At 42.0% G+C, this 15,471-nt stretch overlaps 1 protein-coding gene across 4 annotated transcripts in view; it reads right to left on the bottom strand.

Annotated features, from left to right (window-relative positions):
* Nucleotides 1-15,471, bottom strand: part of AGK (acylglycerol kinase) — a 37,953-nt gene that overhangs the window by 2,306 nt on the left and 20,176 nt on the right. For all 4 annotated transcript variants that reach the window (XM_040062943.2, XM_040062942.2, XM_040062940.1 and 1 more), the window contains 8 exons: nt 15,376-15,470; nt 13,262-13,331; nt 12,392-12,471; nt 10,286-10,343; nt 7,832-7,973; nt 6,668-6,765; nt 4,484-4,554; nt 279-363 (listed from right to left, as the gene is read on the bottom strand). In XM_040062943.2, the coding sequence (XP_039918877.1) occupies nt 279-363; nt 4,484-4,554; nt 6,668-6,765; nt 7,832-7,973; nt 10,286-10,343; nt 12,392-12,471; nt 13,262-13,331; nt 15,376-15,470 (699 nt within the window). The remainder of the gene's footprint in view (nt 1-278; nt 364-4,483; nt 4,555-6,667; nt 6,766-7,831; nt 7,974-10,285; nt 10,344-12,391; nt 12,472-13,261; nt 13,332-15,375; nt 15,471) is intronic.

Below are 15,471 nucleotides of genomic sequence, written 5' to 3'. Positions count from 1 at the left end.
CTCAATTAAGAGACCCTTTAACCCACATGACTGACTTCGTAAAAGATCTGCCACTATTTCCTGGCAGAACACAACTCCCCCTACAGGTTTACAGACTACTCTGGGAACTGCAGTATGTCTGTCCTGGCAAGGGACTCATTGGCTGCACTGTGGAACTGAGGGTCTTAACTTGCAGTGTAATCAACCTACCACATTTAGAGCAGGACTTTCTTAAATTGCAGCACCAACAGGTACAAGAAACAAAGTGAAAGAGTTTTTCAGCTCTCTCAGCTTCTCACCTCTGGAAGTTGCAAGATGCATCTGCTGGCTTGGATGTGCTGACTCCCTTCAAGGCACACGTGTGGATCACGCATCTTTTGACTTCTGTCCAAACCAAAAGAGAGGTAAGCTAAGGACATCTCTCAGAAACAGCCTTCTTCAAGGATGACATTTTGTTGTGGAAAATTGCTATGCATTTGGTAATCAAAGAGGTTATACATATATATACACACACACACACAAATATTTGTGGGTTTAACTGCGAAAAAGTAGAAGAGAAGAGTCCTTCCCTCTTCTGCTGCAGTCAATGCATATCAGAATGCACCAACAGCCTCCAACCAACTTCTGCTCTGAGGCTCACTGAATATATCTGAACACAGGGCACAGCTTCATGCTCTTCACTTCCATGCTGAACTGTGCACTTCCTGCAGCAACTACCATCCCCTGATATCTCGTGCCAGCTGCTTCTGTTATCACTCATTAAGAAACCCCCATCATTTTATCCATTCCAAATAACATACCCAGTTTTGACAGTTTCTCTCTTCTGGTGCCTGTGAGATTCTTATTTATGTACTGTACTTAGCAAAGTGCAGCTTCCTTTCCTACTTCTGCTGATGTCAAAAGAGAGCACATGGAATGCAGTTCCCTGTCTTGGAAAGCTGGTGTTGCAAGCACCACGTGGTCTTTTTGAAGGCTTAGGCTGCTGTGCTGTCACAGGCTCAGCTGTTAGAGAACAGTGAGTTGTGATTCCTATTGCCCCCAGTGCTGCTGCAGAGTGAGCACAAGCTCTGGGCTGTGCTGACCTTCCTCTGGCCTCCTGACTGACCCTACACAACCTTCTGACTGACCACTGGCAAAGGGTGCACCGCACCCCCACAGTGACCTCTCAGTGCGGGCCCCTCTCCAGAGAGACAGCAACACACAAATTGCAAAGAGAGCAGCACAGAATTACAGTGCTAATACACCACAACTCTCCAGCATGGCAGAATTATCACAGATACTTATTTCTCTGACAGGCGATGCCTGCTGTCCCTAGATTTCCATCTCTAGACTGCTAGGAAAGAAGGGTGTATTTAAATATTGCCTAGGAAAAGAACTCACAAAAGCATGTCAGAATCTCCCTGTACACCAAGTCTTCTATGCCCCGAGGAAGGCAGTGCCTCTAAAGTCACAGAAAATCCCAGAGAAGGAACATGAGAAGAGAGGGTTGAAATAGGAGATGAAAATCAAAGACAAAGGAAGAAAAGCTAAGGAAAGGGCAGAGAAGGACGGCAGCAATATTAACTGTGGAAAATTTGGTTTTAATCAAATATGTATACACTAAAAGATTGATGAGTGACTGTGAGGGAATTAAACATCCTTCAGCAATATAAATTATAAATCATTGATGGCATGCAATACTGTCAGTTTATACAGTGCTGTACAAACAAGCAGCAAGATTCCCCACTTAAAATTTAACCTGCCTGGAGTTTATCATACAAGGTCCTAGATACTAGATATATACAAGGCATACTCTAATGAGCAAGCAGATTTTTTTGGTAAATGAAGGCACACAAAGCTCTATAGAGTTGTAATTTTGGGGTCAAGGTAAACTCAAAAGAGCCTAGACATGGAATTAAGGATCAATCAAAGGAGACCACTGGTCAAAGCAAATAAGATACAACTTCACTTGCAGTGATTGCCCCTCTAGTAGCCCAGCATAAAAAAATCATAATTCATTTCCCTTAGACTCTGCTCCTCACTCAAGACCAGACAGCAATGTGAAACAGGAACAAGACCAGAAGCCTAACAGCAAATTTTCATTGATTGTTGCATCCCACTCTATGCTGAACCACAAAAATACAGGCAGAGAGAGAACCACAACACCTACACATGCCTGGAACCTCATTTTCATATCCAGAAGCTGCCAATGTTAAGTGATTCAGAGTAAGACCTCTAACAAAAAAACCCAGTTTTCTGCACTGTAGATGGTAACTGTACTTGTGCCCTGGAGTGACAGCTTTCTGCATACTTTCATACACAGAATCTAAACTGCTGCCAGGAGGTGGATAACTGATGCCACACTTTCCATGCCTGCCCTCCTTCCCTGCAGCACTTCTTAGTATGCACTCCATTGTAAAGAACTCTTTCTTCCCCCACCTTATCTAAACATCAGCTCTGTGGCTGCTGTGGATGCTCTTGCTCACGCAAATCTGATCCACAGCCAGAGGGCACTTTTATATACCTGGGATAACCTTCTCCTTTCTTGGAAATCCGAGAGCAGCTGCCCTCTGATGCACCTCCACACCTCCCCTCAGACACACACTGCCTGAGCCTCCATGGTAGTATCCTGCTGGATGTGTGCTTTTCTCTGTGTGACCCATCAGTTCTCATCAGTTCACGTCAGTGCCCTCTCCAATACAAAACCCTCTTGATATCTGCATTGATAAAAAAAACCTTTATCGACCCCCCAAATTCTGGTATCTAAACTACGCACTAAAAAAAGAAGAGAAAAGAAAGAGCTGTTTCACACATTTCCAAAGACAAACCCCGTTGGTGCTAGGCAATGGGGGGCCTCTGATAACGGGCTTAACTCAAATCCAGCTGGCAAAGGCACAGTGGAACCTCTGAACACCCTGATTCTGCCTTGAAAACACAGGGCACCTTTTTTCTGCTGTGACTCCTCTCTGTATAACTAACCATCCCCTCCCACTGCTCCACCACCCCCCACACCCCTCTTTGTCTTTCTTTGTTACCTACAGGCTTTTTGGCACTATTTAATCAAAAGAGCTTGTTCCTTTGAACTTTGCTTGAACAGCTCAAAGCTTTCAGTACCGCCTCTAATTAGCTCTCAACAGCAGGGCAATGGTAATGCTCCTCAGAGGCTTTTTCTGCACGACACTGTAACTGCAGTCAGAAAATGTGCCACACTACTGCAGGAAGCATGTCCAGTCAACACAGGAGGTTATTATTTACAGTGGGAATACACTTGAATACGCCTCCCTCAAGTCACACAAGCTCATCTACATTTTTCTGCTAGCAAACTGTTTGAGAACCCAGAATAGCATCTCCTTTATCTCTCTCCTTTACGAGACCAGATTCCTCTTGCTTCCAATAGGAAACCACCTCCTCCTTTCCCTCTGTAGCCTTCAAAGCAAACAAATCAGTCCCAAGCAACCACAGTGCACATGCTCATGCAATTAAAAAGCAGCTGCTAACCTGACTTACAGTGTATGCATAGCTTAGAAGATTCTATTCCCACTGAGGCTCCCAGGATGCTCAAATAAGGGGCGTGAGTTGACATTAGTATCATAAACCAGTCTCTTGTAGGAATTATTACGGTGATGGAAAGCAAGTAAAACTGTACTGAAATCCTCCCACTGATTTCACTAGAGGGAGCTCGAAGACTGAGAAAACAGCAAATTAAAAGGTAGTATGGAGAGGCGCTCCCTTGGATTTAGCAGGAAAATCTGTTGCTGATAAAACCTGCACTGAAGATGCAATGTATTTGTGAGTGGGACTGTAAAGAGCTGGAAAAGGCAGCTCTGATTTGTGTTTTGTGAGAGCAGGAGGAACAAGCACACTACAAGATAACATCACAAGCACAGAGGAAGCAGTATCATTCACTTTCTCCACACACTGTTTCTTTATACCTGCAACCTTCTTATTCCACATAAAAGCAGGACCAATACATTTGCCTAAAGTCCCTGTTTAAATTTACATCTTCCAAAGGTCTTCCAGCTCAGACCTAATTCCTCACAAGAGCTATTGAGGCAAGGAAACTTGTCTTAGAAGAGGGCCTTCTAATCACAGCTCAAGAGTTCCCAGGTACAACTAGCTACAAACACACCAGAGCTCTGTGACCTACGCCTCAATCCACTGAGCAGCTGGGGCTAAAATATTCTGGGGTAAGTCTGCACAGCTGCCTATAAAACTCAGTCATGACAGTACTACCCAAACAGTACTGACTTACAGCACAGGGGAAAAGATGAAAGGTAGCAAACCCAGAAGCTAGGAAGAACTCCAGGTTCTGAATACCAACACTCCAGGTCCTGGAGCTCTGCCTTGTTTACAGGAACAGAAGATGAGTAAGAATTTTAAAGGACAAAAGTATTAGTCCCCATGAAGTAGTACTGACTGGTGTGCTTTGCAGTCCTCTGGTTCTGAATTTTGCAGCACAACATGAGAGAAAACCAGCAGACTTTTCAGAGAACCTGTCGTCTTTTTGAAGCCTTCTCATACTCACCCTCTGTGAACAAACTCCCCTTTGCTGACACTCTCTGCTTCAATGCAAATGTTCATGAAGTCCTCAGTGCGCTGTGCAAAAAAAAAGATTCAGAAATCAAGCAGTTAACATTTGAAAATGCCACACCCATGATATTGCAATACCTTCACACAATGGCCGGTCCTTTGTCCCGCAAATAGGAGCGCAAGATGATGCATTTCTGCATTTCATGCTTTATTCAAATCTCAACTTATTTGAATTAGAAATTATAGACAGTATTTTCCCGTTAATGAATATTCAATAAATACTACAAGAAGCAAAATAATGAGTCAGACATTTACATTTAAAGACAATAGCAGATCTCTTAGGTTTACTTATTTAATTGCTATTCAATGGGTCTTTCATGAATTTAAGCAATAATAAAATGATACAACATTTGGCCACCAAACACCACAGTAAGAGAACTTTAAACAATACAAATTGGAAATCAAAGAGTCCTTGATAACAGTCCTTTAAACTCCTTACTTAGCTTCTTTCCTATTTACAGCCTGCCCTTAAACTGAGTATACAAAACAGGTTTTTCCAGGAAAGCATCTTTGATTAAGATGCAACTTATTTTTTTATTTATTTTAATATTTCTGTCCTGGGAAAAGTCCTAGTGCAGATGCAATCAAAATGACAAAAGTAAAAATAAATGCATCTATTAGTGCAACTTGATTGATTTCTTTGCTGTTCTGCAGAGGCATTGCCTGAGCTGTATGGCTTTATCAGCTTCTCTTCAATGGGGCAGCCTCTGCATGAATCTGAGGGGAGAGACAGAGACAGGAGTGGCTGGCAGCAGTCAGCAGAAATGGCCTGGTGTCCATTCCAGAGCGCTGCTGTTCAGCTTTGAGGGCTACAGGGACAATGGTTTCAAGAGAGGGACTTGAACGCAGTAATAAGGGAGCCACACTTGTAGAAAAAGAGATGCAGTATCAAGATACTTCCAACTCTAGGAACAGGAAAGTACAAATTGTCTAACATGAACTTGTCCACTTTTCTAGGCTATGCAAGAGACCTGAGAACCCTACATCACTTCCTTCTTTGCAGCAATCAGATACTTTCTCTGTTCTTGATAGGTCTGTTTTTACTTTACATCACTGGCTCCAATCCAGTTCAATAAGCAAAACTCTTGTGTTCATGTGTCACCTAGGAACAACTGAAAAAAAATGCCCAAATACAAGACTCTGTGTAGCTTCTACCATTACTAGGACACTAACAGTCCAAGTCATAAACCACAATGAAGAAGAAACTAAAGTTCATGTGGTATATTCTCAGAAGAAACCAGGAGAACATCTAAAAAACTATTCTGGCCTGTTTGGGTATCTTTGGTCTGATCCTACAAGGTAACATCTCATGTTCTCATGTTCTTAAAGACCCTGAATTCTAAGAAAGAAACATGTTGCACTAAGTTCAACACCTCCTGTTAACCTGGGTACAGTGGCAAGACCTTCCTGCAGCCTTGAGGAGGAAATGAAGGGAAGCTCATGAGTATAGGATCGCTGCGTTAGCATTTTCCTGTAAAATCAAAGACTGACATCTATCCAAATAGCTTTCACAGCAGTAAAACTGCACCAAAACACAGGCATAAGCCAAAGACAGGTTCTAAAACAGTGAATGAACAGCATGAACATGCTGAGAAGGTTATGACAGGAACAGTTCCTCTGCTGCCTTGTTTCTATTCTTTCAACCACCTGCACTTCTTTTCCTTCAAATCACTGAAGCCCTTGTCCTTTCCCCCTAGTACCAATTATTTTAAACTCCAACTCTGCAAGTCTAAAAGAGAGAAAAATCAAAAATTCCAGCCAGACACTCAGGCTCAGCTTCCTTCTAGCAGCCATTGATAAAAGAGAATCACTCACATAGGTGAAGAGGGAAAGGAATGCTTCTTGGTGCTTTGTTTACTCATGGGCAATCCTAAAACTTCTGTTTGGCAACTAAAACATTGTACAATTTTTTTCTGATCCCACTGCGTGTCAGTTTTACATTAGTCTCCAGCGCCTTTACCCTGGCTCTGAAACTTGCCCATTTCTGGATTCAATCATGGACCTCTTCTTGCATGAGGTAGTAAATGTTATTTATATAGACACAAGAATGGGAGTTTAGCAAGACAGGAAAAGTTTGTGGGCAGGCAGCATTTGGAATCCAATTATCTTATGGTCTTACTGTTAGATCAAGCTGCTTGTTCTGAGTTGCAATGCAGAGCTCAATGGTGGACAGCTTCAGTTCTTCCCACTCCTCTGGGGCTACCTCCTGGGGCAATCCTGCATATCAGGAAGAGAAGGTATAAATCATTACATGGAATTTAATTACACCCCATGAAGCAGATGCCAGACACAAAAGTCAGTTTGAGACATTTTGGCCACTAGCTTTGTTTCTCTAAAATGTCAAAATCTTAAAAAATTAAAAGGGAGCTTGCGAGTAATGAAGAAAAGAAAAAATACCATCAGCATTTACACAGTAGCAGAAAAGACTGTCAAGCACAGTACATCACAGCCCTGTGAGCCCTTATGTCCAGGGATTAACAGATCTCCTGGGCTGGTGACAGGAACATCTAGAAAACCCATGAAATACTAGTACCAAAAATCCAATGTTCAGGAGGCTGTGGTAACACTTTTTCTACAGGAGGCAGCTCCACAGTTCAGTTCTCACACTCAGGTCACTGCATGAATCACCTCTGCTAACCAAGGAGGAACGAGGTCTTTGCACCAGACTGTGCAAAATACCCACCCTCCTTCCTCCTGTGGCCTGCCATGTGCAGTGCCCAGACAACAGCCCAACCCAAGAGAGGCTCAGAGAACACAAAGTTTATGGTACAGAAAGAATTTAATGTACTTAGAGAAATTTAAGGCCTCTGCATGGCCCAAATTTCACTGCTCTATTTAAAGTAACATTTGTTGCTCTGTGTCAGCAATTCTCCCCACCCTGGAAAAGAAGGGCTGCTCCTCTCTCCCCAGCTCACTAAGAAGCCATTCTGCTGGAAGAAAATTTCATGAAGCTCACCCAGAAGTGTCAAGTATCCTCTGGGATGCCTGAACTGCAACAGCAACTGTGAGTCCAGGGAATGCCCTGGGTTCTTCACAGATGAGTATTTGTTTATGAGGCCACAAGCAGTGGCAGGACTACTCTGTTCCATTCCTGCCAGATGCCACTATAACTGTCTTGACGAAAATCACAGTTTAAATAAATAAAAAAAGGAAACAAACAAAAAAATAAAAGTAATAAGAAAGAGAGCAGTAAAGTAGACATGCCCTCCACACAACACATCCCTGGATCCGTTAGAGGAGTAGAGCCTGCATGTGAGTTTATGCCAGAACACACCCAGCCCACCTTTCGGAGATGACCAGTACGATCGAAGTCGTCTGTAAAGCCTCACGTACAAAGGAGGTCTGGATTTCTCCTCTGGCTCATCTGGAGGTCTCTCAGTTGGACCCAGGTACATGAGAGCAGCTTCATGTTTCGGAGGCCACTCCTTGGATTTACATGGAAAGAAAAGACAGAAGATAAAAAGGCATTTTGTTTAGGGCATTACCTGTTTATTCTGTTTAGTCCTGTAGCCTATTTATTGCGTAGTCCTGCAGAGCTACTGAGCCCCCCCCACTGCCTCAGCCTACTTTATGGCTTTCCTGTCTCCAGGTTCATTGGCGAGATGACATTTCTGCAGTTTCAAAAAGATTACCCACAGTTCCCAAACCCACTAATCTAATCTAATCCTTCCCTGCACAGAAGTGAGGGCGTTTTCCCCTCTGTGAACAGAGGGTGAAGGGATGTTTCCTTCGCTGATGATGTGTGGCAGGGTGACACAACTGCTTCAGGCTGGAGGGAACAACCCAAACCAGCCAGGTCAACAGTAACGTCTGAAAGCACAGTTGGCTTCTGTACGGCACAAAGGCAACCTCAAAGAGTAACTGCTCAGCAGGTTCCAGTGCAAACAGACAAAGACTACAGTGCTGTGTGCAGCCAAGGGGCACTAAAACCTGACGGGCCTTTGTTCTCCAGCAACTCAAATAATCCAGACCTGACCTGATAGCCAGGTGCTTCTAAACAGCAACACAACAGCTCTTAAGGCAAGTCACATGGGTTTTATAAAGCATCTTAAAAAAAAAAAAAAAGAAAAGTACTACCACATTATTTTCGGCAGTATTTCAGATTCCAGCACCAGGGGTACAGAAGAACCTTAGCTTTTGAAATATCTCCAGATGCTGACAAAGTTTATTTCCTGTCCTTGTTTCAAAAATAATTTCCAAAATGCTCCAAACATAGGACTTAGGGAGGGAATAATTTAACTGGTTTTCAAATCTATATACTAAAACAGCACAGCCAAGAGCCCACGTGAACTCATTACGATTATTTTTCTATGTACAAAACTTCAGAAGTAGTTTTGGATCATATAGCACAGGATGCTAAACTAATTCACCTCACACCTTTGAGAGCAAAGCAAGACTCCACTCTCATACTTACATAAAAAGCAGGACAAACAGAGGTTGTATCAGCAGGGCAGTACACAAACAGTAAATATTAACGATTGAATGGAAAAGCAGCAATGCTGTGATAATGTAACCCTGTGTATTTTAGAAGAGATGGTAACACTTATAACAATGCCCCTACCAATATAGGAGGTGGTGTTTCCCATTACACTTTGTTTCAGCTATAGGTCATCCTGTTTCAAAAGACACCCACAGTAAAACCAGAAAATATGAAGTGTGGAGCAACAAACACAAGCCAGGAAGCAATTAAACTCAACAGGCTGGAGCCACTTCTTGTAGAAATTAACAAAATGATAACATAAGAGGCACATAAAGCAATGAATACCACAATTAGGTGAGATCAGGTAGAAAGTTTTCTATCTGAATGGCTGAAGAAGTGGGCATTTCTCTTTAACCTTCAGCAGGTTAAACAGATCTCTTTAATGTACAATTAATAGCTCACCAGAGAAATCCACTATCACCACCCCCAGCTGAGCCTAAGGACTTAAAGGAAGTGAGAAAGGAGGTGGACAGAAATGAAGAATAGGTTTCTACCTAAAATGCCAGCACACAGAAGCATAACCTCAAATTTTGTGGGGATGGGGGTGGGGGGGGGGTGAAACCCACCCTAACTTTCCTGGATACACTACTGTTAAGTGCCCCTTTACAGGAGTTTCCTATAAAGGAAGCATTGGCACTGTCACAGACAGCATGGCTAGACTGCACTATTTGATCTACTGCACCAGCTCCTGGGTATTTTCACTGCCTTTCACGGGGTTCCTTATATGTGCAGAGAACAGGAAAACCACGTGAATGAAAATGCCTTGCCTTTCATGCAGGTCAAATTTTCATCTTTCCAGGATCAATTTTAAGCTACAGAAAAGTTTAAGGCGAGATAAAATTCATCTTCATGTTCATTTTACTACACAAGGAAGCCTGATAATCAATGTGCAAGAGCAGTCTAATTATAGACCCTTCTGCCAGATGAGTAAATCAGAGAGAAATGTTATTACAAAGACTGTTGAGAAAAACTGGCTGAGCACTTTAGTACTTCACCACTGCTGCTCACCAGTTTCACAGGGGGTTATTGGCTTCCCCTGGTGATCTTGCAGCAAAAAAAAAAAAAAAAAAAATTAAATTTTTTTAAAGTATTTCTCTTCCCCTTCCTCCTTTCAGAATTAAGTCTATCAATTGAGTTTTAGTCCCATTCTATATTGTCACCAGAATCCTTCACAAAAGCTTGCAGATAGATTATACAAAGCCAAGCCAGCCTGTTCTCTCTCAACCAAAAACACTTTTCCTCACAATTAATGTTTACCTTAAATGTACTGAAAAAATGAGCTGCTTTGGTTTTCAGAGGCCCAAGGTACCAGTACCTGAAAAAAGAATAGAAACAATTCCTAAGATATCCAGGGGTCCATACTGGGAAAGGGAGAAACCTTGCATGAAGTCAAGAGCACACAGACTTGTTTGCCACTGAGTTAGTGCTCCCTGACAACCTTTACCTTTTTGATACTCTAAGATAGTTCCTACACATCACCAACAGCCTAGTAGTGACATCCCTATCCTGAGTTACAACTCACTAAAATGCAGTGTATAATCTTCACTACAGGCAGCAGGACATCTCACTATCAGAATTCTACTTTGTTAAGTGAGATAACTGGGGATGATTTAAAGGGCTGTGGTCAAACAGCTGGTGATGTGCATCTCCACAATATACAATACGGCACATTTCCAAAGGTCGAAGGAAACAAACAAAAACCCAAACGCTTCAGTGACAAAAGAATCAGCAAACATTCATTAGTCTCAAAGGATTCTCACATCGAAATCAGGGTTTTACAAAATAAAAATCCTGCCAGCCACACAGCACTGTATAGAATCTAAAGATGTGACTGTATTTAGGCAGGCTTGGCACACATTTTGATCACTGTCTTTCACCGAAGAGGGTCAACAGAGCACATTAAACACCACCAGCTCAAGAGTACTGCAGATCCAAGGATCTCATTAACCATTAAGGCATGCAACTGTGCCACCACTCCCCTCAAGCCATGAAATTGTCTGTAAAATAGTAACATTAAACAGCACCAGGTTTCCAGCAACGCAATCCTTAACAGAGGGATAGTCAGAGACACTTCTGGAACTCTCTTATGGCTTAAGAGTTCTTTTCCCTTTGAGTTCTTTTCAGTTTAAGATCAGCTGCACTGGAACACACCAAATGTTTTTAGTCCAGTAACTCATCTCGCACAGGGAACAAAAGTGCATCAAGTGGAAAGTATCAAAACAGGACAAGCACGTGAGGATTTTGTTCCAAGCAGACTCTGAGCACCTGAAATGCTTTCCAAGCTGGACATGTTCTTCTGCATTCAAAAACATTTATGGAAGGAAGCAAGGTTTGAGGATGTTTGTGTGCCTCAGGTACCAAAGGCACTGTCATGCCTCCAGGACTGAGTCCAAAGGACTTCTACAAAAGGGAGGTGCTGCAGGGAAAGCTGTGAAGGCTGACACCAGGAGAAAACCAGGGCATGGGCAGGAAGCCCAGCAGGAGCGTAGAGCAGAGAGAAGTGCAATTCCTTGAACTGGGGGCTGCAATTAGCAGGAGAGCCCGCAGCACAGCCAAGTCAGCACCCACACAGCCTGCTAAGCACATACCTGGCTTCCCAGGGACAACCAACCTGACCATTTACTGCACCTCCCCCATCTCACATCACCTCCCAAACCTACTCAAACATTTGCCAGACAGACTCCAGAGGTCTGCTACCTCTTCCTTCCTGACAAAGACAGTTCATTCACAAAGCACATGGTATTTCCTTATAGCTGCATTTCCTCCATGAGAGTTTGGGGAATGAGCTGCTTTGGCTCTGCTACTCCTTCAGCAGATAATGCCTGTCATTTGATACACAGACATGTTAAATGTCCATTTGGAGAAAGCCCAATAATTATGAGTTTAGCATTCAGAGAACAGCCATCAGATAGCACAGTCCACACCATTTCTGGCAGGAACCTGAAGGGCATTTCTACTGCATCTGATGTCCCTTGCTGGAATTGAGTTTCAGAGTACACACACAGCTTTTCATTGGCAGATGATGAACAACAATGGCCAATTACTTTACTTAAGACTTTACTCAAGGGAGAGATTTTCCCCCTGTTACAATCTGAATAAAGTTCCAGAAGCAGATATCACAAGGCAAGAAGAAAGTAAATACTTAAAAGAAGAGGTCAGCACCAAATAAGCGTTTATTTCAAATTACAAGAATTTTGATGCATCTTACACTCTCATGTGTATTGCAAGACCTAGCAAGAGTGGGTGCCTCTGCCTGTCAGATGCCTACACGCAAAAAAAGGACTTACTTGAGAGAGGGGGGTGTGTCTTTTTAGGCAACAGATGATAAAAGGGGTACAGTTTCAAAAAACAGTATTTTCTTACTTGCTAACTTTAACTCCTGCATCTCTGTAAGATCCCCATCTTAAACCAGAGATTGCAAACACAGGCTGTTCCTTTTCTCCCTGTAAAGAAAAGAAACATTGCAAAATTGCAAAATTTCTCTTACCTTGTTTCCAATTTTATTTTCTGAAGATGGAAAAATAGAATTTCTACATAAAAGCTTTTCTTAAATTTCTACACAGAAATTTAACAGAAGAGGCATGACAGAGAGCTAACAGCAAAACAACTTAGCAGAATTTAAGCACTGTACATTCCATCTGCTCCAGGAAGGAATACAAGAGATGAAGTTTTCAACAGGTAGCCTGAGTTTGACTGCACAGCCAGCAATGGCCTTTTCATTTTGTGGATTTGACTTAGCCAAAAGCAAGGAGCTCTGCACAGCGACACAATGCTCTCGCTGCAGAAATCAGAAATGTCCATTCTACAACTGAACAGAAAAATAATATTCCAAAACCATACAAGGCATAGTCAGAGGTTTTTCCCTTTTGTATTTTTCAGTTTGTCAAAGAAAGCTATTAACTTCACAATACACAAAAATGCATCAAATCAGCAGACAGCTACAGCTATCCCTCACCACTGCTACCGAAATATCACTGTAGTAAGTTTTGTATTCATCCATACTCTTTGAGTCTCAAAGAAAGGTGATGTTGAGGCATTCTAGTGTTTCCTTCTGTTTAGATTGTCTGATGCCATGGCACATGGTGAGGAAATGACCGCCAGCAGAACTGCTGATATCATAAACTAAAATTCGTAACAGCAATACACAGAGGAAAACCAGTCCATGTGAACATAAAACCACGAGAACAGGAAAGTTTAAGGATTGTTGGGCTCCAAATAAGTAGATGCTTTCACCTTGATCTGCAAGACATCAAGTGGAACTGTCTCTCCTTTCAAAATGGCCAATGTAGCATTAGTAATATGTCTGCAAAACAAAGAGGAAAAAAGCAAAGGAAAACAAACAGGAAGAAAGAAAATGAGTAAGCTTTAAAATTGCTTTTTTTTTTTTCCAGCAAATTCCACTGAGTCCAGGTAGGGCTTTTTTTCAGCAAAAGTAAAAACCCCGGGAAACATGCTGCACTAAAGTGAAATCGGAAAGCAAAACATGTGGTTGCAACACATGACAAAACCTAACAAACAGCAAAATACACAAAAAGCAAAAGGAAATTATCAGCCTAAGCTTTTGAGATATTTCTCCTTTTTGAGCTAACCTGGCAGGTCAGAGGACAACTGTGTTACCTCCTGTTTCAGATACTTAACACACTAAGGACCCAACTCCTGGCTTTATTTTAGTGGTAGCAAGTATTACAGCCTGTGAGAGAATGGGACAGCTTGACTGGTCTCAATTCACGTGTCTGAGATTGAACTGCATTAGTATGTGCTAATTTATTTTGAAGGTTTTAATCAACGAAAATCTACCTATCAGCAGTGCTTGTACCATTTAGGTCTCCACTGTGTTGTGGACAGTAGCCAGGACACTTTGTCATTTCAGGCTGTAAAGATTTTGTAACCAAAATGTCTTAGTCCACTAAACAGTCTATGTTCAAACCTTGAAGCACATACTTGATTGAAACCCCTTCCTTGTTTTTGAAGTTGGATAATACTTAATTTCCACACTGTATACATTTTCAGTGTCTCAGCTGGACATGGAAAAAATGCAGTTTTCAGATCTAGCCCAAGATTCATGTGAATCAGTGGGAGAAAGTGCCCTTGGTGTCATCAGGATTACAATACTGAGACAGATAAAGAAGCTGTTCTTCCCACAGCCCAACTCCTCTCCCAGCTCTTATCTTTCTCTAAGACCTTTACAGTTCCTACACTCCAAAGTTAAGAGAGTGCTAAAGGAACCAAAGCCCAAATATTTCTTTGAAAAATTTCACTTCTGCACTTCTTAAGTCAGGTTCTGTTACTGGTTGTTAAGCAGCCTATTGACCAAATTACCTTCAACTTCTCCAGTGTGCTGCAGTCCCACCTGCACAGCTCATTACCTTGGGACAAGAAGATCATCCATTTCAAACAGCTTCTTTAGAACCCAAATATAAATTATTATTTTAATCTTAGCTGCTGATTTCAGCCTTGTCCACCTTTCTGAGCTTCAAAGTACTCTGACAGTTTTGATGTTATGCCAGTCGACTTGCGGGTTTTATGTATGATGGATACCAGCAAGGGTTCCACAAAGAACAATGTTAATGAGTTACTGCGAGAGTGAGAGTGAAAAGATTTCAGGATCAAAAAGAAATATATTTATTATTATGAGAGGAGAAAAAGGGAAAAATTGAAAAGAAATGAAGTGTGGGGATAAGAAAGATTATTTGACTCCTTTGTCTCTTTATAAGTGGACAAAACAGTCCTGCAACAAACTGAACTGCAGGCAACAGATACCACCAGACTGGATCATATCCAGTAATCCAACAGGATGCTGAAGATAAGAACTGGGATGCTGGATTACTGCCAGCATCAGTCCCACCACAGGGAAAAGTCAGTCTTGCCCTGATAAAGTCAGTAATGGGATCCAACCTTTCTCAAACTGCTGTATGCCTTATTTTGCAGGTCCTGACCAGGCTATATGTGGACTGGTTTCTAGAATTCTTAGACTGGAGAAGGGTCAGAAAGAGGACTTATTTTTGGCTTATTTTGTCATATCCTTGCTATATCCTTGTCATACCCTTTCTGCTATTCCTAAGAGGCTGATCCTTTTAATCCCTTTTTCTTTTTAAACTCTGAGCATCACACGATCACAGAGAAATTAGCCACAGCAAATGATTTCTAATAATACATACATTTCCTTCTTTTAAGTTTTAGTCAGTTTTTGGAAGTCATTAACTCAAGCAAGTCCAGAGAATCATCAGGCTCTGCCCAGAGACTGCCAACTTCTATGTAACACAGAAGAAAAAGAAAAGCATCAAGCTACCAAGAAGCACTGCTCCTTGAAAACAACCAACCATGTTTCAGAAACATGTCATACTTACTGGACTTGATTCGTGCTCTCAGGGTACAGCGTGTGGCTCAAAGTGCACGTTTTTCCAAGGGGTATGAATCCTATAGGAATCTTACTGAAGGCAGCC

The sequence above is a fragment of the Hirundo rustica genome, chromosome 4 (genome assembly GCF_015227805.2).
Source record: "Hirundo rustica isolate bHirRus1 chromosome 4, bHirRus1.pri.v3, whole genome shotgun sequence".
Classification (NCBI taxonomy): domain Eukaryota; kingdom Metazoa; phylum Chordata; class Aves; order Passeriformes; family Hirundinidae; genus Hirundo; species Hirundo rustica.
This window is presented reverse-complemented; position numbering and strand designations above follow the sequence as displayed.